Source organism: Punica granatum, chromosome 4 (genome assembly GCF_007655135.1).
Source record: "Punica granatum isolate Tunisia-2019 chromosome 4, ASM765513v2, whole genome shotgun sequence".
Classification (NCBI taxonomy): Eukaryota; Viridiplantae; Streptophyta; class Magnoliopsida; order Myrtales; family Lythraceae; genus Punica; species Punica granatum.
Window position 1 is genome coordinate 3974114 of NC_045130.1, and position 23252 is coordinate 3997365.

At 37.6% G+C, this 23252-nt stretch overlaps 2 protein-coding genes across 3 annotated transcripts; both read left to right on the forward strand.

Moving 5' to 3' along the window:
- The first annotated feature begins 1111 nt into the window (after positions 1–1111).
- Positions 1112–11549, forward strand: LOC116202230 (putative laccase-9). Of its 2 annotated transcripts, none has more exons than XM_031533690.1 (7): positions 1112–1247; positions 8337–8488; positions 9001–9248; positions 9366–9491; positions 9923–10511; positions 10707–11062; positions 11219–11549. In XM_031533690.1, exons 1-7 carry the CDS (start codon positions 1233–1235, stop codon positions 11356–11358), a joined length of 1626 nt encoding a protein of 541 aa, XP_031389550.1. In that variant the 5' UTR covers positions 1112–1232; the 3' UTR covers positions 11359–11549. The 2 variants fall into 2 exon arrangements, with proteins under 2 accessions (XP_031389550.1, XP_031389549.1); XM_031533689.1 differs by having other exon boundaries at positions 1148–7817.
- A 1441-nt stretch (positions 11550–12990) lies between these two features.
- Positions 12991–15604, forward strand: LOC116202996 (laccase-14-like). The gene is made up of 7 exons (XM_031534631.1): positions 12991–13095; positions 13272–13423; positions 13558–13802; positions 13895–14020; positions 14134–14719; positions 14883–15235; positions 15356–15604. Exons 1-7 carry the CDS (start codon positions 12991–12993, stop codon positions 15493–15495), a joined length of 1707 nt encoding a protein of 568 aa, XP_031390491.1. The 3' UTR covers positions 15496–15604.
- The last annotated feature ends 7648 nt before the right edge of the window (positions 15605–23252 follow it).

Genomic DNA, 23252 nt, shown 5'->3' on the forward strand with positions numbered 1-23252 from the left:
ATGCAGGATCTTCTTTGGGAATAAATAATGATGCATGCGAGGGCAGAAACATATAACTTGATGCACATTGCTGGTGAAAGAGCATTCATTTGTAGTACACATCTCATCACATGATGTGACAATTCAATTCAAACTGTGATATTAGAGATAAAAATATCCCTAGTGTTGGGTATTTTATATATAAGATCAATGGCGCGATGAAACTATAGCTTATGTACTGCATAATTGGTTTCCCATGCAATCATATTAATATTTTACAATCCGTTTGATTTCAGAGTTAAAAGTTTTGAATTTGTAACTGTGATTTTGATTGTGAAAAAGAACAAATAAAAATTAATTGTTGTGGACCTCACCTGTTTTGATTATGTAGATAATTGATTATAATGAAATTGTATATCTTATAATCCGTGGGGCTCACCTGTTTGACTTGGAAAGAGTGTTTTATTGTGTAGTGTGTTGAGTTAAAGTTAAAGTTAAAATTTTGAATTTTAACTTTGAAATCAAACAAGTTTTTTTAGGATTTGTAGGGGAAGAAGAGTCCTCAATAGGAAAATCATATATCCACATCAAAAAGATCATTTTAATAAAATTATATAGATTTCAATATTAGGGTGGACATATCTATAACATCAATATGCATGATCTTGTTGCAATCTTAAGGGGTTTGACTTGGTAGTAAGAAGGAATGCGAGTATCTATCTGGTTCTAGATTTAAAGCCTCTTGAGACCATCTGCCTCGACTTAACGCTTAATACTTCACCATCCTCAATCATTAAAAAAAAATAGAAAAAGAAAACGTGCATATTCTGATGATCTCACTGCTGATTTCACTTGGACAACAAAAGCACCAATTTAACTTCTCTCTCATTTTTTTTGACTTAGCGAAAACAAATGCTTTGCTTTTTTATTTGGCATAAATAAATAATTGGCATAAATATATAGATATTATATTATGCTGAGGATGAGCAAGAGCAAGAGCAAGTACAGAATGTACTTCAATAAGTATTTCTGGATGGTAACAGTGTACTTCAATAACTGTTTGTACTCCTCATGATTTCTCTCCACACCATAGGTATATATCACCCCGCACCTCTCGGCTTCATTCATGTATTTTCGAATTCCTAAACTACATATATATGTATATATATATATATATATAAATACTCGCGTGGAGAAGAATCTCGATCAGTTTCACCTTCTCGAGCTAATTATCTCAGAAGTAGATTTACCTGATGCTTGTGGACCAGGTAAAATGACGGTTCCCGCGAAAAGTCTTCAAGTTTTCATTTTTACGTTCATGAATGTGAACCATTTTCTTGTCACAATTTTTTTTAGAGAACACGTTGATTAGATCTCTGTTAAAGAACACAATTTTTTTTTGGATTGATTAATGTTCCTTTCAGTAACGTATATTTTATTGTTTGCAATTCAAACAATCGAATAACTGTCTTGAGTGCTCTGCTGTTTCCAACTCATCAAGTTCATGACGCTCTTTCCGTTGATTATTTCCCTGAATGTTCATGAAACGTTAATTAATGCTGTACTCGCTTTTATATTGGATAATTATCAGCGTGATTAGCCCCTTCACCCACTACTGATTACAGCTAGAATAATGTTAGTGTTTGATCCCATTACGTAATTTTATCTGAAGCTGCGGAAGGCGGACTTAATAAATTAGTACTACCAGTGTGCAAGCTGATCCGTTGTATCATGTAATCCCAAAATAGAAGCAACAAAAACATTTGTATAAGAAAATTATTTCAGAATAAATTTATTAGCAAGGTCTTGACCTTTGCAATTTATAATAATGAATAATTTGGAGTTACGTGCAAGGGATTAGCAAGCTAGCCTGCGTGAGAATTTAATTATAGGACACAGTTTGGAAAATGGGTCCAATGCAGCTATATTCGCATATTGCTCTCTAATAACTAAGTCCTTGCATGTACTTCTCTTATAGTGAAACGATGAAAAGAAAAAATGATAAGGGTCAAATAAAAAATAACCGCATAACAGCTTTTTTTCTTTGGGCAACAGCTCCTCCTGCGTACATAATATACTAACTAGGATTACAAATCTTTCGGTAGTTTATCTCCTATATATAGAGAGATTGACAATAGATATATATGGATATATCAATACATATGAACACATTGGAAACATGCATATATCTATCTATATGTCTATCTACCCATAAGATGCTTCCGCGAAAGGTGCGATTCTCCCATTAATAAAAATATATTATTTCAAGAAAAAATAATACTAGTTACCTTATTTAATTTCAAACTTTGAATCATCTATATATCTTCAACGATTTCAACCGCGTTGTTGATTTTCTCTTCCATAATTTGTACATATCTATTCCTCTATTTATTTATTTATTTCGGTATCTATTATAGTATCCGGAAACTATTATATAAATGCTGACTTTCAAGTTGGGCCAGTCAATTAATGAGTAAAGCTCTCACAACGTATATTTTCCCCATTCACAATACTTGAATCCGATATTTTACTTAAGGGGAACAAGCGTTAAATCGCTTGAATCAACTTACGTTCATTTTCGTTTCTTTATAACTATCTAGAAGTGATGGAAAAATTCCGTATCCATATGCATGAACGTATGAACACACAACTCGAATTTTACGAAACAATAAAATTTACTTTCTCATTTAATCAAACATTTCATTCTTTTATATATATATTAAAAGTAGAAAGTGAATTTATTATAAGTTTTATGCATAGGACTGGCCGACGTTTAGCTTGTGTTTGGTTTTTGAGTTGGATTATGATATAACATAATTTAATTTTGTGTAATGATTGTAAGTGTTTACAAGTATATTAATGTGTGGGAATATATATCTATATATATAAGAAAGTAGATAGTAAATTTATTATTAAGAAATTGAGTATAAAAATGATTAGAAAAAAAATGAGTGAGAGATTATTATTAAATGATAGAAAAAAGATAAATAGTAATGATTATATTATTAAATTAAAATAATAGAGTTGAGTCGGGTAGAATTGGATTATTATTTGAAAAACAAATGGCGAGGAGCATTTACGTACTCTACCACCGAATTATTTTCGTATGGATAATCAACTTGATCTACATTCCAACATGTCAGACATTTTCGGTACGGATGCCCCAGCCGTCTAAAGTGACGACCTAATTAAACCAGATCAGCCAATCGCATTTACGATATCATTTTGATTATTAAGTGCAATTATTATTGATATAATTCCTGGCATCTATATCACTGACTCATTATAAACTATTGTACTTTAAATAAAAAAAATACTGGAATAAAGTAAAGCAACTCGAAGATAAATTAACTCACGTGCAAATTTTCGTTAAATAAAGTTTTTTTTTAGAGCACACGATCTTCCTTATTGTCCAGAAAATTAATTAAAAATGTTTCAATTTGCACGACTTGATATTCTAAAATTTAATGAGTACTAACTAATTCAAATTTGAGTAATGTTGGTTTCTTAAAGAGTAAAACTCTTCCAATGGTTAATTTTCTCCATTCACGAAGTCATTAAATTTTCACATTTTGGATAATATTTTTTTTATATGCAATGGTAGGAAAATAGAAGAGCAAGTGAAGAGGTATGAGATATTTCACCAATGAGAATGAAATATAATTTCATTTTTGGTTATTAACTTAGAAACTCACAAGTTTTAATTCTTTTTTTTATGATCTATCAATTTTTATTTTTATTTTTTTATCTGTAAATTTACAAAATTTCATTATATTATCACATTTATCACATAGTTAGTTTCACGTGGAAGATAATAGTGAATATGACAAAAAAAAAAGATACAAGATGTCCGAATGATCATCAAATATATGTACGACATGTAAGTGCGGTACAATATGGACTTATGAGCTTGACACGTACATACATGCACCATGTTGTAATAAACTTGTGAGCTTGACGTACATGTAAATGCCTCTGTAATAGACGTGAATGGAAAGAAGTGAACAATGCAAAAGTGGTTTCATTTTCCATTATAAAGAGGCATAAGCTTAGTCTAATAATAGAAAAAGTGAAATGAACATGCACAAAAGTCCCATTAGTGAGTATCAAATTCGAGAATTCTTAGTTTTGATTTGCGACTTGTGCCACTATATTAATCGGTATTCCTCAAATATCGCTCCTATCTAGCATACCAGTAATAGCATAAGGGTAATTAATGCCTCAATTGTCTAATGACTTGAGGATGCTAAGGCACCCAATTATATAAAAGACTAGGGATTAATTATAACTTAGAAAACCTAACAATAGACAAATTTTTCAGAGGGGCAAAGTACATATGCATGCTTTTCAAAATTTTTGGAGCCAATTGGGAGCTAGTGTAGATAGACAGACAGACATCCAAAGCTAGTGTAACATAGAAAAAAGGAGAAACAAAAAAAAAATAAAAAATTTTAAAAGACAGCGACCGGAGAAAATCTCCACATTCGTCCTCTGGACCCATCATGGGACGAAGAATCACTATATATAATCTTTGTTAATGTTAATGTTAATTGGGGTGATGCTACTATCGTTAGTAGCAAAAATAATTACCACGGTTTTTTTCTCCCGAGCCATTAGATCTCTTTACATAAAATTCAGGTCATACATGTGTTCAAAATTTTTTTTACCTTAAGATTCACCCCCTCACACTTTAATTATCGATATTTTCGATCACGCATCTTCTCATCAATGCTTGGTCTCACTCGCGAATAATCCGGATCCGCTTCGATATTAAATTGTATAGAAGGGCAGTGCGATATATCTGCTAAATATGTCTCCATGTACCCAAAGAAGAAACAAGCACATACATATATATACATACACGTTTATGTATGCATATATTTGAGCCAATGTTTTGTTTCATATGTTGTCCGAGGAAGCTCCTGTTTCATCTTTTTCTGTCCATTTTTTGGCTGGTCGAATTGGGTTTTTTCTGTTTTCTCTCTGTTTTTTTCTCTGCAATTCGATGAAGTTTTTCAATTTGTGTTTTCTTGAGAACATCATCATACGTCTTGCTTTGATGTTGTGATGAATATCGGATTTCTCAACTTTGTCTCTATGCCTCTCTCTTTCTCTGAATTTTAGGAATTTTCAATTTTTGAGACTTAATTTTCTTCTCATCTCTTTTTTTTAAGTAATTAAATTATTTTTTATTTGATTGAACCAATAAATTTTGATTCGTTTTAATATCGAAGCGGATCCGGCTCGATCATGTGCGAGAATGATCAGTGTCGATGAGAAGATGTGTGGTTGAAAATATCGATAGTCAAATTATGAGAGGTGAATCTTAAAGTGAAAAAATCTTGAACACATGTACTATCAAGATCTTACGTAAGGGGATCTAATAGTTAAAATAAAAATAATCGCGACGGTTATGGTAGTAGAATCTCCAATGTTAGTTGTATGTCAATCGTCCTATCTGAAGTAGCTATTAAATTTTCTACCAAAAAAGAAAAGAAAAGAAAAGAAAAGAACTAGCTACTAAGTTCCAAGTACCAAATATGAGAAATGCTATATATATCTTCTGGTCTAGTAATGACAAATTATTTTCAAAGAGGGCACATTTCTTTTATCTTTTGGGCAAACTTTTTAATGGAGATATGACAAGAAGTATTAATTTGAGGCTTGTTGAAAAGTAAGATGGTGGGTGTTGACTGGTCAATCAATTTGTTAATAGAATAAAATTTTGCGGAGGAAAAGTCTCGTTAACTAATGATATCTTGATGACTTCTATAAAATATTTGATACCGTTTATGTCCATGATAGTTACGTAGTGAACTAATAGCCCATAACGCATCAGATGTTTTAGAAATGATTTATAGAACTTTGATTTCAGAAAAAAGAATGAACTTATAGAATTACCACTATACTTCTTCCTTAAAATTTTCATGTTGTACAGACAAACATTCGAGTACTCGCAATTTGTCCATTCACATTGATCACTCCTCTGGATATTCTAGAAAGAAATTTAACGCTGGCCCATAATTTATCATAATATAATGTGAAATTGAATAAATCTTTTCCTGAATAATATAATTTCATATTTTCCCGCATAATGTATTCTTCGTCAAAGCTCTATATAAATAATATATATAAGTAGGGAAAGCAAGTATTTCGTATTTTCGAAATAGTTTTGGTTAACATTCTGTACGAAACAAATGCATTTGATAAATGATTACGATTTCATTAATTTCTCAATATTAGTCGACCATGCACTACTCATTTTCTTTTTTAATCCTTCATATTGCCTGTGAGTTTAGGCAAAGTTAGTTACTGAGCCGCTCATTGTTTAATTAATTTGTTCCCCGTGCACTAATTGCTAATAGAACCATAAGGGGTCACACGGAGCTTGCCCTCCACGTTTCCACATTGTCGGCTATTGTAATTCCACAGTTTTGATTTGGAAGAAAATGTTGTCCTAATTATTAGCTGGTTTGAAACAAAGACTAATCTGTTAAATTTGATCGATAAAATTTGAGACAGTTGACATGATAGTGTCATATCTTTGCATCGTGCTTTATGATCATAAAAGACTTTATGCGAAACGCGCTTATTCTCTCTCTCTAGATAGTCCCGTTGACAAAAGTTGAACTTAAAAATTCTTGATTTACCGACAGAAATTGAATTTAAAATCACTTCTTGTTTTTTTTTTAATAATCTGTACTTTGGTATTCGAAAATTGAATTTGAAATTCTTAAGGGACTGGCTTCCCTAGCTTTAGAACAAGTGAAGGCTGGATTCCGTATATCATCTCAACATGATCCAATAATTTGTACAAAATCAACTATTATATTAGCAAGAGAAAGCACACCCAGATGGTCAGATATATGTGCAACCTGCACGTACGGTACAATATGGAATTATGAGCTTGACACTCAAGAACTGACTCTAGCTAATAATCTGTATCTATAAGTTATAGACATGAATATAAAAAGGCGTGGAATAGATTAAACAATACAAATTCTTGTATCTATAAGTTAGAGACATGATTCCACTTTATGTTTGATTTCATTCCATGTATACCAATAATAGCATAAAGGGTAATGCCTCAATTTTTTTTAATGCCTCAATTTTCTATTGACCTGAGGATGGTTAGGCTCCCAATCATGGAAAAGATTTAGAACATGACTTTTTCTTTTCTTTTTTTTTCCTCCAATGGTGAAGAAGTTTCTATGGACCTAGTACGAAAAAAAGAAGAAGAAATTTAACTCTAAATCTAAGTAAAATGTTACAAATATGCACATTGTTGAGAATCAAATCTAAAAACCTCTTGATATTATTAGGCGATAGTGTGTATCACTACACTAGGTCGACTTTCTAGATGTAGAAGTACCTTACTTAAAAAGCCTGCTAATGGTTAAAATTTTCAATGGGGCATAGGACACAGGTTTGTACTTTTCAAATGTTCTAGAGCCAATTGCGTTCAAAGCTAGTGTTCGGGAGGACTTTTAATTTTTTTGGATTTAGGTAACAAATTTCTTATCCTTTTCAAATTTTTATGATAAATATGGGTGGAGCAGGTGGAGGAATAATCAATCACCATCTTATTAGAACTTCCTTAGATCCTTCTCCCTATAAATACCTCCTTCAATAAGAGCTTTGAGCATCACAAAAGAGAAGGAAATCGCAGCAAAAAAAAAAAAAAAAAAAGAGCAAAAGTAGTGTACAACATTTTCCTGTTTATGAGAAGATCAATGGGTGCTAATAGAGGCCTGATCTTTGCATTCCTCTGTTTCGTGGTCTTGCATGGGTGGGCTCTGTACTCCGCCGAGGCTGCTGTGCATTACTACGACTTCATTGTAAGTATATATGAATATGTAAATGTTACAATGCTTTTGCTATATCTAAGAATTTCTATACCCAGTTCGTGACTGAACTACATACGTCAGTTTTGATGGTTGTTGTATATATCTACGGAATGCATGAAATGGTTCATTTCAAAGTATTCTCATATGAGATCTTACTCGTACTACTGCCTCTCAAGGCATGCATGAATCAGTTGCACGTTGTGATGGTAGCTAGGTTGTTGCGGCTGATTATTAATATTAGTTGACCATTTTCGGGTCCTTGCCTAGAACAATTTACTTTGAGTCGTCGACTCGCATTGAAACAAAGCCATGATATCCCCTCATCGATCGTTTTTGCATGATATATTCTCTTTCTCTCTCTCTCTCAAGTTCAAATAAAAGTGATTCCAAAGGACTCTTGGGTTCTCTATAACGAGAAAAAGTTCACATCATGATCCGTCTTCAAAGAATCGTATAGGATAAATATAGAAAGAGTGATGCGAATGTTGTAATTTTGATGGTTAATTGCAGCTTGAGGAGAGCAATTTTACTAGACTATGTAGCAATAAGAGCATGCTAACGGTTAACGGAACCTTCCCGGGGCCAGTGATTCGTGTTCAAAGAGGGGACACAGCGTACGTGAATGTCCACAATCAGGGAGAATACGGTGTTACTATTCACTGGTAATTTGATTTCCTCCAGCTCTGCCTATTCCTCTCAATCTTCTTCGGCATTGTCTTCATTTTCTGAGTGAAATTTTTTTTGTCAGAGGCAAATAATCTATCATCCCAGAGATCAATTAAAACATATGTTTTGGCACTCGTGTTTCTATTTTTGGATGCAAAAATATGAAAAAAAGACCAAGTGAGTTTAGAAAATATTGACATTTATTTTTTAGGAAAATAAGAAAGAAATTTGAAATAGTTTCCTTTGTGTCCATATATATAATTGGATTACTGGCTTTAAATTAAATCGAGAAAATGAACGATGAATAAGCCAATTAAAACGTCGTCTGATAAGAAGGAAGCTACTACGTTCAGTCGGCAAATTTCATTGACAGAATAAGCTGGCTAGCTAGGTTTAATAACAATAATATGGAGTTAATGGATATACATATTTATGTGATGCGAAATCAACCTAAAAGCAGCTAATTGAATTGCAAATTCACGAAAATTTCTTTGAGATTATTTTGCAGGCATGGCGTAAAGCAGCCGAGAAACCCGTGGTACGATGGACCTGAGAACATTACACAGTGTCCAATCCCTGCCGGCACCAACTTCACATATGAGGTCATTTTCTCTGATGAAGAAGGAACTCTGTGGTGGCACGCACACAGCGACTGGACCCGTGCAACTGTTCACGGAGCGATTGTCATCTCACCTCCCACCGGAACCGACTATCCCTTCCCTATCAAGCCCGACGCGGAGGAAGTAATAATACTAGGTGCATACCGTAATTATATATATAGAGTAGCTAGCGAGCTGGTTTGAACAGAGATATGTCTGATCATATCATCATATGCTAATTATGAAATTGGCAATTATATTATTGGGCGTGCAGGATCTTGGTTTAAGGGAGACGTGATGGGGATAATTGAGAATGCGCTTGCCACGGGTGCTGCCCCGAACCTTTCTGATGCCTTGACCATTAATGGGCAACCCGGGGATCTATACGAGTGCTCAAGGGGTACGCGTGACTAATTATTCTCAGTTGATCATTTTTAGTATGCTAATTATTTCTAATAAATCTTAAATCTTAAGCTTATTTAGATGGTGTTTGATAAATTAAGTTCTTAAAAATTAAGTACTTTAATAGTTAAGGGGAAATGTATAGGAGGTGGGGAGGAATGATAAGGATGAAAAAAGTTTTGTGTTGAACAAAGAGTATCAATAAGTGAAAAAAAATGACTTATTTCATTAAGTCACAATTTTCTACTTTGTTACTTAATGATTAAGTAGTTTAGATCCTCATCTCTCATCTTTCTCTATTTCTTCCATTCGCTTCTCCTTATAACTAACTTGTATTTACTTAATTAAGTTGAAACAAACACCCCTTATTTTAATTATCTTTTATATAAGGAAAACCATCTAATAATTAGTTGGCTTGATATGTTGCAGACTCGACCTTTCGCTTGCTGGTTGAGTCTGGGAAGACCTACCTCCTCCGAATAATCAACGCCGTGATGAATGAGGAGATGTTCTTTGGGATCGCCGGGCACAACATCACTGTTGTTGGAATGGATGGCGCGTACCTCAAGCCCGTTAGCGTCGAGCACATCATGATAACTCCAGGCCAGACTATGGACGTCCTGCTCACGGCGGACCAGACTCCAAGCCATTATTACATGGCAGGGTCTCCTTTTGCCGATAGTTTTGCCCCGTTCGACAGATCCACCACGACTGCCATCGTGCAGTACACCACCGGAAACTACACCCCGCCTCCTATGCCAGCTTCCCCATCACTTCCTGCTTATAATGACAGAGACGCAGCGGAGAACTATATGGGACTGCTCAGGAGCCTTGCAGACGATGAGCATCCGATCAACGTCCCGAAGAATGTCACCACGAGTCTGTACATAACAGTTTCGGTGAATCAGATCGATTGCAACGGTACATGTGGTGGGCCGGATGGGAACAGGTTTGCAGCCAGCTTGAACAACATCAGCTTTGTGACCCCAAATGTGGACATTTTAGAAGCATATTACCAGTGCGTACTCTTATTCCACTCTTAGCTTATATTATATGATGGCATAATTTAGTCCCGATTCGATTCGATCAGCATTTCTCTTTCGTGTCGAGGGAACCTGAGACGGGGCTATCTAGGGTGGCCCTAGGTAGCTATGGGCTCATTGTAGTTAAAAGATTTTTCATCTCATTAATTAGCCTTATTGTCTTGCTGCAGTAACCTGCCTGGTATATTCGAGAGGGACTTTCCCGCTGAGCCACCATTTTACTTCAACTTCACTGGAGATGTCGGGGAGAACACATTATACCCGAGCGTAGGAACCAAGGCTAGGTTGATCGACTTCAACGAGACAGTTGAAATTGTGTTCCAAGGGACTAATGTGGCAAATGCGGACAACCATCCTCTGCACGTCCATGGTTATAGCTTCTATCTCGTCGGCTTCGGACGGGGTAATTTCAACAACGAAACTGACCCGATTAATAATTACAATCTCGAAGACCCGCCACTAGTGAACACCTTTGGCATTCCTAAAAGCGGATGGGTTGCGCTAAGATTCGTCGCGGATAATCCAGGTATGTACCGCTACATAAGCAGATCAATCAGACGATTAAGTGCGCACCTAATTGCATATGAATGTTTTTCCCCATATCAGGCAGAGGCAACTTATATTAGTCATCTCAGCAAAAAAAAAAAAACTTATATTAATCATTTGTTTATCTTATATACAGGAGTGTGGTTTATCCACTGCCACCTTGAGAGGCACTCGAGCTGGGGAATGGACACCGTGCTTATAGTGAAGAACGGTACGACGGGTGCAACCAGCATGCGCACACGACCTAATTATATGCCACCTTGTTCAGCCCCCTAGTTTCTGTCGCCGACAGAGTTAGGTGCTCTTTGATTGTGCTACTACTAATTTCCCCTAATTTAAATGTCAAAATGAAGTCCTGTTCAAGTCCTTTATTTTTTGATGAAATTAGTGCTTAATGTAATAAGTGATTTCTTGCTCCACAGATCGAAAGGAAATAAAGTATATGAAAAGTTTTAAGTTATTTGATTTTTCTTTTTTCTTTTTCTTGGGTGTGCACTATAGTATCTGAAATCTTATGGGCTCTGACTAATATAATTCGAGTCGTATTAACCAATTAAGGTTAAAACTTTTTTCATTTATAAGATTCGAATCCGATATTTTACCTAAAGGAATCAACTGTTGAACCACTTGGCCAACAAATATTAATAAGTTATTAATATTATCCTTACGCAATTTTCAAATTTTTTCCTTACTAGTGTATGAACAGCACGTGCGGCCTTAGTATTTTAACGGAATACAAATTGAGTTAACCGTGAAGCAATGAATCTGGAACTTGAAATTAAAAAAAATAAAATAAAAAATTGTTTCATTTTACACATACATTTATGCCGTTAGTCTTATCTAGGGTGCCCATGCCCTTGCTATTGGACATGTTGGAACAGCACAACCAGTTAAACCGAATGATCCGAGGTTTCTGCAGATCTAACTGAACAAATTGGTCATGGATGATCACCTCTAAGATTTCCGCCTTATGGTATTGAATAGGCAAAGTGTGTGGGCGTCTAGTCTAATGTAGAGTCCTAATCCAATTTGATTCAATTTCATTACATGGAACTAAAATTTCCGGGAGATCGAAAGCAATCTAGCCAAACCGAAGAGCCATGGTGGAACAATTCGAGCATCGTTGGTCATTACACTGAGTCTCTTCCTACATCTGTTGCAAACTATGATCATTGGAAAGCTGGGATCCTAAGGGAACCGGTGTGTTGTTTAGCAACCTTGGAAGAATACGCATATATGATGCGCCAAAAGTCCAAAAGAAAAATACACATGAGCTTGACTAGTTTCCTTTAATTTCCTATTGCCCTGTATTCTCTTCAAGACAAAGAAAAAGGAGGAAAAACACACATGAGCTTGATGACATGCGATTTAATGGCGCTTATGATTAGGAAAATTAACATTTAGATATTGGGTGGTGCACGTGGAAGGATATATGAACATTTCAAAGAGGGAGGGGGTGGCGATAGGTACTCCTGCGGTGGTGGTGTGCGGTGGGATGCGGCTGTGGAATGATAATGAGGGAGAGAGAACTCCGGCGAGGGGCGCCAGAAAGGAGAGAGCGAGAGATCGTGCCTGGCTGTCAGAGGGAAGAGGAGGTTTTGAAGTTTGAGGTTTGTTTTTCAGTTGGGGGCTCGCTTGGGGGTATTTCTGTTAGATTAGAGGGGTGTGATGATGTGTCTGAGGTGGTTGTGAGCCGATAGGCCTAGTCGCGTTCCAGTGCGAGATTAATCGGGTATCTCAGTGCTGTCCATAACAATCAAATCCAACTGAAGGCCGCTAGCGACATCGTCTTAACTGTCTTAAAATCCTCCTATATAATCAGAAGGCTCCTTCGTATAATAAGAAAGGAAAATCAGACCACAAAGCAAAACTCGAACGTGGGATATTGTCTTGTCTATGAGAAGATCAATGGGCGCTAATAGAGGCTTGCTCTTCACATTCCTATGTTTCGTGGTCTTGCATGGGTGGTCTCTCTACTCGGCAGAGGCTGCTGTGCATTACTACGATTTTGTTGTAAGTACATGTACACATGTAATGTTATTATGTAGTGCGACTGCGAACTACTTGTGTTTTGGTTGTTGTCATATATATCTGCGGAACGTATCATATGATGGTTCATTGAACCGTCGTATCAGAGAAATCTTCTCATGCTTGCATGAGTTGCACATAATTCTTTTGATGGTTTGCAGCTTAAGAAGAGCAATTTTACAAGACTATGCAACACGAAGAGCATGCTGACAGTCAACGACAGCTTCCCAGGACCAGTGATCCGTGTTCAAAAAGGGGACGTAGCGTACGTTAATGTCCACAATCAAGGGAAATATGGTGTTACCATTCACTGGTAATTTAAAGCTTCCCGGCATTGGCTTGATTTTGTGAATGAACAAAATTAAGATTGCCGTGAGGCAACAACTTATCATCCCAGAGATAAAATATCAGCTTTGGCGATCATGCATGGTTGTTATTATTCTGTAGGCACGGCGTAAAGCAACCTAGGAACCCGTGGTACGACGGACCTGAGAACATCACGCAGTGTCCAATCCCAGCCGGCACTAACTTCACACAGGAGATCATTTTCTCTGATGAAGAAGGGACTCTGTGGTGGCATGCTCATAGTGAATGGTCTCGTGCAACCGTTCATGGAGCGATTATAATCTCACCAACGGATGGAACCACCTATCCTTTCGCCAAGCCTGATGCTGAGGAAGTAATAGTATTAGGTACGTGCTTATAATTATCGGGTTCAACAAACGTCCATCTCGGAATGCATTCTTATATAATCATTATTAATGGATCCTGAATTGAATTGCAGGGTCTTGGTATACTGGAGATGTGAAGGCGATAATTGATGCGACGCTTGCCACGGGAGCCAGCCCAAATCTTTCAGATGCCTATACCATTAATGGACAACCTGGGGATCTATACAATTGCTCGAAAGGTACGCGTATGATTGTTTATTTTACGCACGGATACTCTTTTTAAGCCTTTTCATCTAGTTATCTCTTATATGGATCGCATCACATCATCGGAGTTTTGCTGGATAAATTGCAGACTCAACCTACCACTTGCTTGTTGAGCATGGAAAGACCTATCTCCTCCGAATAATCAGTGCCGTGATGAATGAGGAGATGTTCTTTGGGATTGCCAAGCACAACATCACCGTTGTTGGAATGGACGGCGCGTACCTTGAGCCCATAAATGTCCAGTACATTATGATAACTCCGGGCCAGACGATGGATGTCCTGCTCACGGCAAACCAGTCTCCGAGCTATTATTACATGGTTGGGAGTCCTTATGCCGATACCATTGCCCCGTTTGACAAAACCGTCACAACTGCCATTGTGCGGTACCACGGAAACTACGGCCCGCCTCCCTCTCCAGCTTCCCCATCACTTCCTGCTTCCAACGACACACCAGCAGCCGAGAACTTTATGAGACGGCTCAAGAGCTTAGTGAGCAAAGACTATCCGATCAATGTCCCGAAGAACGTCACCACGAGTCTGTACATAACAGCTTCGGTGAATCTGATCGATTGCCATGGTAAATGTGCTGGGCCAATGGGGATGAGGCTGTCGGCCAGCATGAACAACATCAGCTTTCAAAAGCCAACTGTGGACATTTTAGAAGCATATTACCAGTACGTACTACTAATCTGCTTGCATTTCCTTATGTTATGATCACACAATTCTTGACCAATTTGATCGATTCTCTTTACTATCGAGTGACCTGACGGGCCAGGCCGATCCATGGGCTCGTTACAGTTAAAACTTTTCAGCTCACGAGCATTTGTTATCTTGCAGAACTCTACCTAATGTATTCACCGATGATTTTCCGGAGAAGCCACCGTACGAATTCAATTTTACCGGAGATGTTGGGCCAAACAAAATTTTCCCAAGCCTAGGAACCAAGGCAAAGATGATTGACTATAATGAGGCGGTTGAGATCGTGTTCCAAGGAACAAATGTTGGACCTCCGGAGAATCATCCCATGCACCTCCATGGTTACAGCTTCTATGTTGTCGGATTTGGGTCGAGCAATTTCAACAGCACAAGGGACCCATCGAATTACAATCTAGTCAACCCGCCTCTGGTGAACACCATCGGTGTTCCTAAAAATGGATGGCTCGCGATAAGATTCATCGCAAATAACCCAGGTGCGTGCTACCAAATATGAAAAAAATCATCAATAATATAATTAATCGTTACCTATTTGCATATGAAAGTTTTTCCCGATCCTGCAACTTATTAGCCATTTGCGTCTTTTGTGCATACAGGAGTATGGTTCATGCATTGCCACATAGAGAAGCACGCAAGTTTGGGCATGGAAGCCGTGCTTATTGTGAAGAATGGTACAACGGCTGCAACCAGTATGCGCCCACGACCGGGATACATGCCTCCTTGTTCAACCTCTTAGTTCCCTCAACAGTCTTAAGCGGTGCTTGGTCGGGCTTAATTAAATTTAAGTTCCGAAAATGAATTATATATATATATATATATATATATATAAGGGAATATTATTCCATATATCGGAAATATTTTTCCTTACCTAGTTGATGCGATACACTGTAAATATGTAGAGTGTCTTGTATCTTCCCACAATGTAACATCGATAAATATTTGCCATGGCTGCCCAATTACTGGGTTTGACCCTTCTCTCAATTTTCTTTCTGCCATGGCCTCTCATGATAGAACTAGCTCAACAGATCAAACCCCTTCCCGTCCCTCCACCTTCAACACGGATACACCTTCTGTCCCTCCAAACCCAATCATTGCTCCCAATTACATCACCAACATCATCACCGTGCGATTCAACAATCAAAATTGCACGGTGTGGAAATCTTTCCTTGGTTACATGATTAACGACGTTTCTTGTCCCATAGCAACTGATCCAAGTAATTCAAATTGGTGCCGGTTGGATGATAATTGTTTGATGAAATAAGTGCTTAATGAAATCAGTGAATCTTGGGTAAAAATCTATGTATTCAAAAATTTGAAGTAAAATGATATTATCTTTGCGTTTTTTTAATTTCTTTTAATTATGCATTATTGTATTTTTTTTAATTTAGTTTAAGTTTAAGGAAAAAAGCAAGCTCTTATCCAGACTTATAGGCCCAAAACTCACCCATGTTGAGCTCGTCAAGCCCATTGAAGCCTTTTAAAATCTAATGAAGTCTGCTTAGTGCGGGAGATTTCCACATTTCAAGCTTTTTTTTTCTTTTCTTAAGGTTACAAAGGAAAAAAAGAAGAAAAAGGAAAACTTAATCAATGATTATTACCATGCAATTTCTTTCTTTATGCCCACGCGACATAAAAAAATTTAACTTCTCTCTCATTTTTTTTGACTTCGCGAAAAAAAATGCTTTGCTTTTTTATTTGGCATAAATATATAATTGGCATAAATATATAGATATTATATTATGCTGAGGATGACCAAGTACAGAATGTACTTCAATAAGTATTTCTGGATGGTAACAGTGTACTTCGATAACTGTTTGTACTCCTCATGATTTCTCTCCACACCATAGGTATATATCACCCCGCACCTCTCGGCTTCATTCATATATTTTCGAATTCCTAAACTACATATATGTGTGTGTATATATATATATATAAATACTCGTGTGGAGAAGAATCTCGATCAGTTTCACCTTCTCGAGCTAATTATCTCAGAAGTAGATTTACCTGATGCTTGTGTACCAGGTAAAATGACGGTTCCCGCGAAAAGTCTTCAAGTTTTCATTTTTACGTTCATGAATGTGAACCATTTTCTTGTCACAATTTTTGTTGAGAACACGTTGATTAGATCTCTGTTAAAGAACACAATTGTTTTTTGGATTGATTAATGTTCCTTTCAGTAACGTATATTTTATTGTTTGCAATTCAAACAATCGAATAACTGTCTTGAGTGCTCTGCTGTTTCCAACTCATCAAGTTCATGACGCTCTTTCCGTTGATTATTTCCCTGAATGTTCATGAAACGTTAATTAATGCTGTACTCGCTTTTATATTGGATAATTATCAGCGTGATTAGCCCCTTCACCCACTACTGATTACAGCTAGAATAATGTTAGTGTTTGATCCCATTACGTAATTTTATCTGAAGCTGCGGAAGGCGGACTTAATAAATTAGTACTACCAGTGTGCAAGCTGATCCGTTGTATCATGTAATCCCAAAATAGAAGCAACAAAAACATTTGTATAAGAAAATTATTTCAGAATAAATTTATTAGCAAGGTCTTGACCTTTGCAATTTATAATAATGAATAATTTGGAGTTACGTGCAAGGGATTAGCAAGCTAGCCTGCGTGAGAATTTAATTATAGGACACAGTTTGGAAAATGGGTCCAATGCAGCTATATTCGCATATTGCTCTCTAATAACTAAGTCCTTGCATGTACTTCTCTTATAGTGAAACGATGAAAAGAAAAAATGATAAGGGTCAAATAAAAAATAACCGCATAACAGCTTTTTTTCTTTGGGCAACAGCTCCTCCTGCGTACATAATATACTAACTAGGATTACAAATCTTTCGGTAGTTTATCTCCTATATATAGAGAGATTGACAATAGATATATATGGATATATCAATACATATGAACACATTGGAAACATGCATATATCTATCTATATGTCTATCTACCCATAAGATGCTTCCGCGAAAGGTGCGATTCTCCCATTAATAAAAATATATTATTTCAAGAAAAAATAATACTAGTTACCTTATTTAATTTCAAACTTTGAATCATCTATATATCTTCAACGATTTCAACCGCGTTGTTGATTTCTCTTCCATAATTTGTACATATCTATTCCTCTATTTATTTATTTATTTCGGTATCTATTATAGTATCCGGAAACTATTATATAAATGCTGACTTTCAAGTTGGGCCAGTCAATTAATGAGTAAAGCTCTCACAACGTATATTTTCCCCATTCACAATACTTGAATCCGATATTTTACTTAAGGGGAACAAGCGTTAAATCGCTTGAATCAACTTACGTTCATTTTCGTTTCTTTATAACTATCTAGAAGTGATGGAAAAATTCCGTATCCATATGCATGAACGTATGAACACACAACTCGAATTTTACGAAACAATAAAATTTACTTTCTCATTTAATCAAACATTTCATTCTTTATATATATATATATATATATATATATATTAAAAGTAGAAAGTGAATTTATGATAAGTTTTATGCATAGGACTGGCCGACGTTTAGTTTGTGTTTGGTTTTTGAGTTGGATTATGATATAACTTAATTTAATTTTGTGTAATGATTGCAAGTGTTTACAAGTATATTAATGTGTGGGAATATATATATATATATTTATATATATATATATGTGAAAGTAGATAATAAATTTATTATTAAGAAATTGAGTATAAAATGATTAGAAAAAATATGAGTGAGAAATTATTATTAAATGATAGAAAAAAGATAAAACAGTAATGATTATATTATTAAATTAAAATAATAGAGTTGAGCCGGGTAGAATTGGATTATTATTCGAAAAACAATTGGCGAGAAGCATTTACGTACTCTACCACCGAATTATTTTCGTATGGATAATCAACTTGATCTACATTCCAACATGTCAGACATTTTCGGTAGTGATGCCCCGGCCGTCTAAAGTGACGACCTAATTAAACCAGATCAGCCAATCACATTTACGATATCATTTTGATTATTAAGTGCAATTATTATTGATATAATTCCTGGCATCTATATCACTGACTCATTATAAACTATTGTACTTTAAATATAAAAAAATACCGGAATAAAGTAAAGCAACTCGAAGATAAATTAACTCACGGGCAAATTTTCGTTAAATAAAGTTTTTTTTTTAGTGCACACGATCTTCCTTATTGTCCAGAAAATTAATTAAAAATGTTTCAATTTGCACGACTTGATATTCTAGAGTTTAATGGGGTACTAACTAATTCAAATTTGAGTAATGTTGGCTTCTTAAAGAGTAAAACTATTTCAATCGTTAATTTTCTCCATTCACGAAACCATTAAATTTTCACATTTTGGATAATAATTTTTTATATGCAATGGTAGGAAAATAGAAGAGCAAGTGAAGAGGTATGAGATATTTCACTAATGAGAATGAAATATAATTTCATTTTTGGTTATTAACTTAGAAACTCACAAGTTTTAATTCTTTTTTTATGATCTATCAATTTTTATTTTTATTTTTTTGATCTATAAATTTACAAAATTTCATTATGTTATCATATTTATCACATCGTTAGTTTTCCCGTGAAATATACTGACGTGGAAGATAATAGTGTATACGCAATATTCCTGTGCGCACCCGAATTTCATCTCGTCGGGGCACGCGTGCGCGAGCCTATGCAACGCGGTTTGGGAGTGTCCACCTTCCCGGGGACGCGCGACGGACGCACGTGAGAAGGAGTCGCCACTTGCCATTTTACGACCCGAAGGTCGAGGGCCGGCAAGTTACCCGGGTCTAGGGGTACGGGGTACACCTAATTGCTAAGGCATATGGTCTGCGAAACCCGAAGTTCCGAATTCGGGGGTTCTGTTACATGCGAGCCTATATCTCGCATGCCCTATCGGTACTCTAACTTGTCTAGGCTTGCCATTTTAATTTAATTACCGCTTAATTAGGTTCCGCTCATCTTACGCGTTTTGACACCGTAAATTCGAAGGAACACTCCGACCGTCCACTCTCCGACCGGGATTCTTACATGAATAAATGTACAACATAAATCCTTACATTGTCCTCTCAAATAAATAAAATACAAATTACAGCAACTGAATCCCGGTCGAATCGCGTTCGGTTATTATTCCACTCGTGCTCACCGTGTGGTTTGAAAAGACCGGAATTGAAATTAAGATGCGCTCAGTGTTGGGGGGTAGACCCCGTGATCTACGGTGGGGCGTTGGATCCCCTATGGGTCGCATCCTAAGGGATCGAGCTCGATCCGCATAACAAAACAAGTGCAAGAATGTAACAAAACGGGCATAAATAAGCAAATAACGGGATTTTGTTATTGCCGAATTTACGTGAATTAACCGATTATTAACCGGGGTATCTTGGCATACAAATCCTACCCTAAAACAAACAAAGTAGGTACAAGGTGTGAATTGATCAAGGATCGCCTCGGGAAGGTATTTCGCATTTGGCATTATTTTATGAGGACCTGACGTACGTGACGTCTGTTGTCAAGCCTTGTGTTTGTGGGTTATTTTTAGGGTTGTTCTATGTTGTGACACTACGGTTGTTACAGGTTATTACCAAACATTGATTCCGCCTGTACATCCTAAAACCTAGTGCCTATCCCACTATTGCCCATTTTGTCTTAGCCGAGTATACAATTAATTCGGTATTTGTATTTTGAGCTAATCCACCCGAACTAACTACCCGAGACTATGCTAGAATAACAAAAACTCATCGGTCGGATAGGGCGAGCTATGCAGATGAACCTGCGCCTAGATAGGTAGCCCATCCCTACCCTGATACCGCATGTTTCTCTTATTCTAACCCTAGGGGGGTGTCGCTAGGTTGCAAATAGACGATTTTGCCCTTGAGATAAAAATTGTTTTCGGGAAAGAGAGATTACGCGGTGCGGGCCACCTCGGCCTGTGACCGGCGCTAACCGATCCCCTGGACCTTCCAGGGTTGTCAAGAACCCTAAAAGAGCCAAAAGATCGGTTAATCTATCCGGAAGTGATCTAAGAAGAACTTCCACGTCCAGACCTGAGTTTCCTGAAATCAGGTGAGGCCTCGAGTCAAGACGCGCAAGTCCTTCCTAGACATCCATGTCACATTGAACTACGTGTCTCGAGTTTTATAAAATTTGCAAGTTTTGAGAAGGGCACCAACGCATGTTTGCAACCTATCGACGCGTGTTACCGGTTTATTACCAATTCGTACAAAATTATTAGGACCAAGTGAATTAATTAATCGTGTGAACGTCCAATTACCCCGTTAGTGAAATTATTGATTAAATTAATTAATGTTTTGCCAAATGCTCTAAATATTCGGGTTTCGGACCGTCGAGCCGATCATTGATGGACCGTCCGATGCGAATCCTAATTCCCGATCGCCTTAGGATTTAAAAATTAATTTTAAGCCGAGTTTGCATGATTAACCCGATTCATGAGAGGTTTCGATTTAAACGATAAAGCATTTTAAGCACAGATCAAGAGCATATCACCACATCAAGCACGGCGAACATACAAATTTACATAACCGGTGCCGCCATGATCATGATAAACACATACAAACATACATGCAAACACGATATCAACGAAATCGATAAAACGGCACCGATTCATGGAAAGCGGAAAATCATGCAAAGCACACACGTTGTCATGCCGTATACATATAATTACAAGAATAAAATATTTAAACATGGCACACGCGCTGTCGGTCGGTGATCCAAGTAGGAAAGGGCCGGATGTCTTTGGAAAATGTTCAGGACTGATTTGAAAATTCCGAAAAGTTAAGGGACTGATTTGCAAATTCCGAAAAGCTCAGGGACTGATGTGCAAATTCGAAAGGTTCAGGGACTAATGTGAAAATTCCGAAAAATTCAGGGACTAATTTGAAAATTGCAAAAAGTTTAGGGACTGATCTAAAAATTCCGAAAAGTTCAGGACTGATCTGGAGATTTCGAAAAGTTCAGGGACTGGTTTAAAAATTACGAAAAGTTCAGGACTGATATAGAGATATTAGAATGACCGGGACTTGACTGGAAACAATTTTAAAATTCGGGGCAGATCTGAAAAAATAAAAATGCGTCCTCTGGACTGAAATGAGACAAAATGAAAAGTTCGTAAAATCGAGTTCGCGACGAATCCGATCACCCACACTATCCAATAACACTCATTTCACATCATATTCATCCAAGCAAACGTAAATATTTGGCAAATGAGCCCTAAACATGCCACTAAGTAGAGGATTTACCTAGTTCGGGAAGTTGAGGGATGATTCTGTAAATAAAAAAATAAAAAAAATAAAACTGGCGGGCGAGTTGGGCTGGGCCGGTCTGAACTGGATTGGGCCGAGTGGGCCTGCTGGGATTTGGACTGGGCTGCGCTAGGCTGCTGGGCCAGACTGGGCCGAGCTGGGCTGGAATGGGCCGAGATGCTGTTGGACCAGTGCTGGGCCGGAACGGGCCGAGAGTTGCTGGACCTGTGCTGGCCTGGAACGGGCCGAGAGTTGATGGTGGACTGAGCTGATTCGGGTACCTGGCTGGGTTTGGCAGACCCGATTGGAGGAAGAACACCTGGTCGGCAGGAAGGCTGGTCCGAGCGGCTCGAGCCGCTTCTCCACGTTGGCTAGGGAGGCTCGAGCTCTCCGAAGGTTCCTAGACACGACGGTAAATGGCTCGGGGGCGCCGAGAATCTACATCGACTCGAAATGAACACAAATAGAAAAAAAGAAAAAAAAACCGTGAGAGTGAAAATGAAAAAAAAATGGAAGAAGAAGAAGGGGCGAGCTGGGGATTTCGTCCGGGTTGATGGAGGTCGTCCGGGGAAGCGTTCAAGCTCGAGGGCCCCCGTGAGGTGAGTGAGCGGAATGGGCTCGGAGTTGTCCGAAAATAAAAATCGACCTGCGGCCGTGTGTGTCTGTGGACGAGCTGTGGGATTTCGGCCGCCGCGAGGTACGAGCTCCGAATTTTTTTTGAGGGAATTCGTGAGCTGAGAGGAGGAAGAGAGAGCCGGAGCTGAGGGAGTTTCGGGCGAGCTGAAGGAAAATGAAAATCGATCGAGCTGTGGGCTGTGGGAATTTTTCCGGGAGAATCGATGAGCGCCCGGAAATTTTTTTCGTCTGTTTCCCCCCATTTTTCGTGTGAGCTTCCGGTTTTGTTCCGGAAGAGAGAGAGAGAGAGAGAGAGAGAGAGAGAGAGAGAGAGAGAGAGAATCGCGTGCACGAAATCCATTCGCGTGTAAAGAGGAAGACGTTGGTGTGTGCAGAGGAGTTGGCGTGTGGCAGGCTCGGGTGCAGCGGCGCGGGAGGCTCGGGTCCGTCCCTGCCAGGAGGGAGAAGAAGAAGGAAAGAAAAGAGAAAGAAAAGAAGAAAAGAGGAAGAAGAAGAACAGGAAAATAAATGATGAAAGAGGAGTAGCGGTCAGAAGTCAGTGAACTCTGACCGTTGCTGACTTTTTTTTTTTTTTTTTTCGAATTTCA

Bases quoted from the DNA above. Each gene is read 5' to 3' on its own strand.
- LOC116202230 (XM_031533689.1), top strand. From the start codon at position 7,701: ATGAGAAGATCAATGGGTGCTAATAGAGGCCTGATCTTTGCATTCCTC. The intron at 9,492-9,922 runs GTACGCGTGACT...GATATGTTGCAG, and splicing joins TCTATACGAGTGCTCAAGGG to ACTCGACCTTTCGCTTGCTG. The intron at 10,512-10,706 runs GTGCGTACTCTT...GTCTTGCTGCAG, and splicing joins ATTTTAGAAGCATATTACCA to TAACCTGCCTGGTATATTCG.
- LOC116202996 (XM_031534631.1), top strand. From the start codon at position 12,991: ATGGGCGCTAATAGAGGCTTGCTCTTCACATTCCTATGTTTCGTGGTC. The intron at 13,424-13,557 runs GTAATTTAAAGC...ATTATTCTGTAG, and splicing joins TATGGTGTTACCATTCACTG to GCACGGCGTAAAGCAACCTA. The intron at 15,236-15,355 runs GTGCGTGCTACC...TTGTGCATACAG, and splicing joins ATTCATCGCAAATAACCCAG to GAGTATGGTTCATGCATTGC.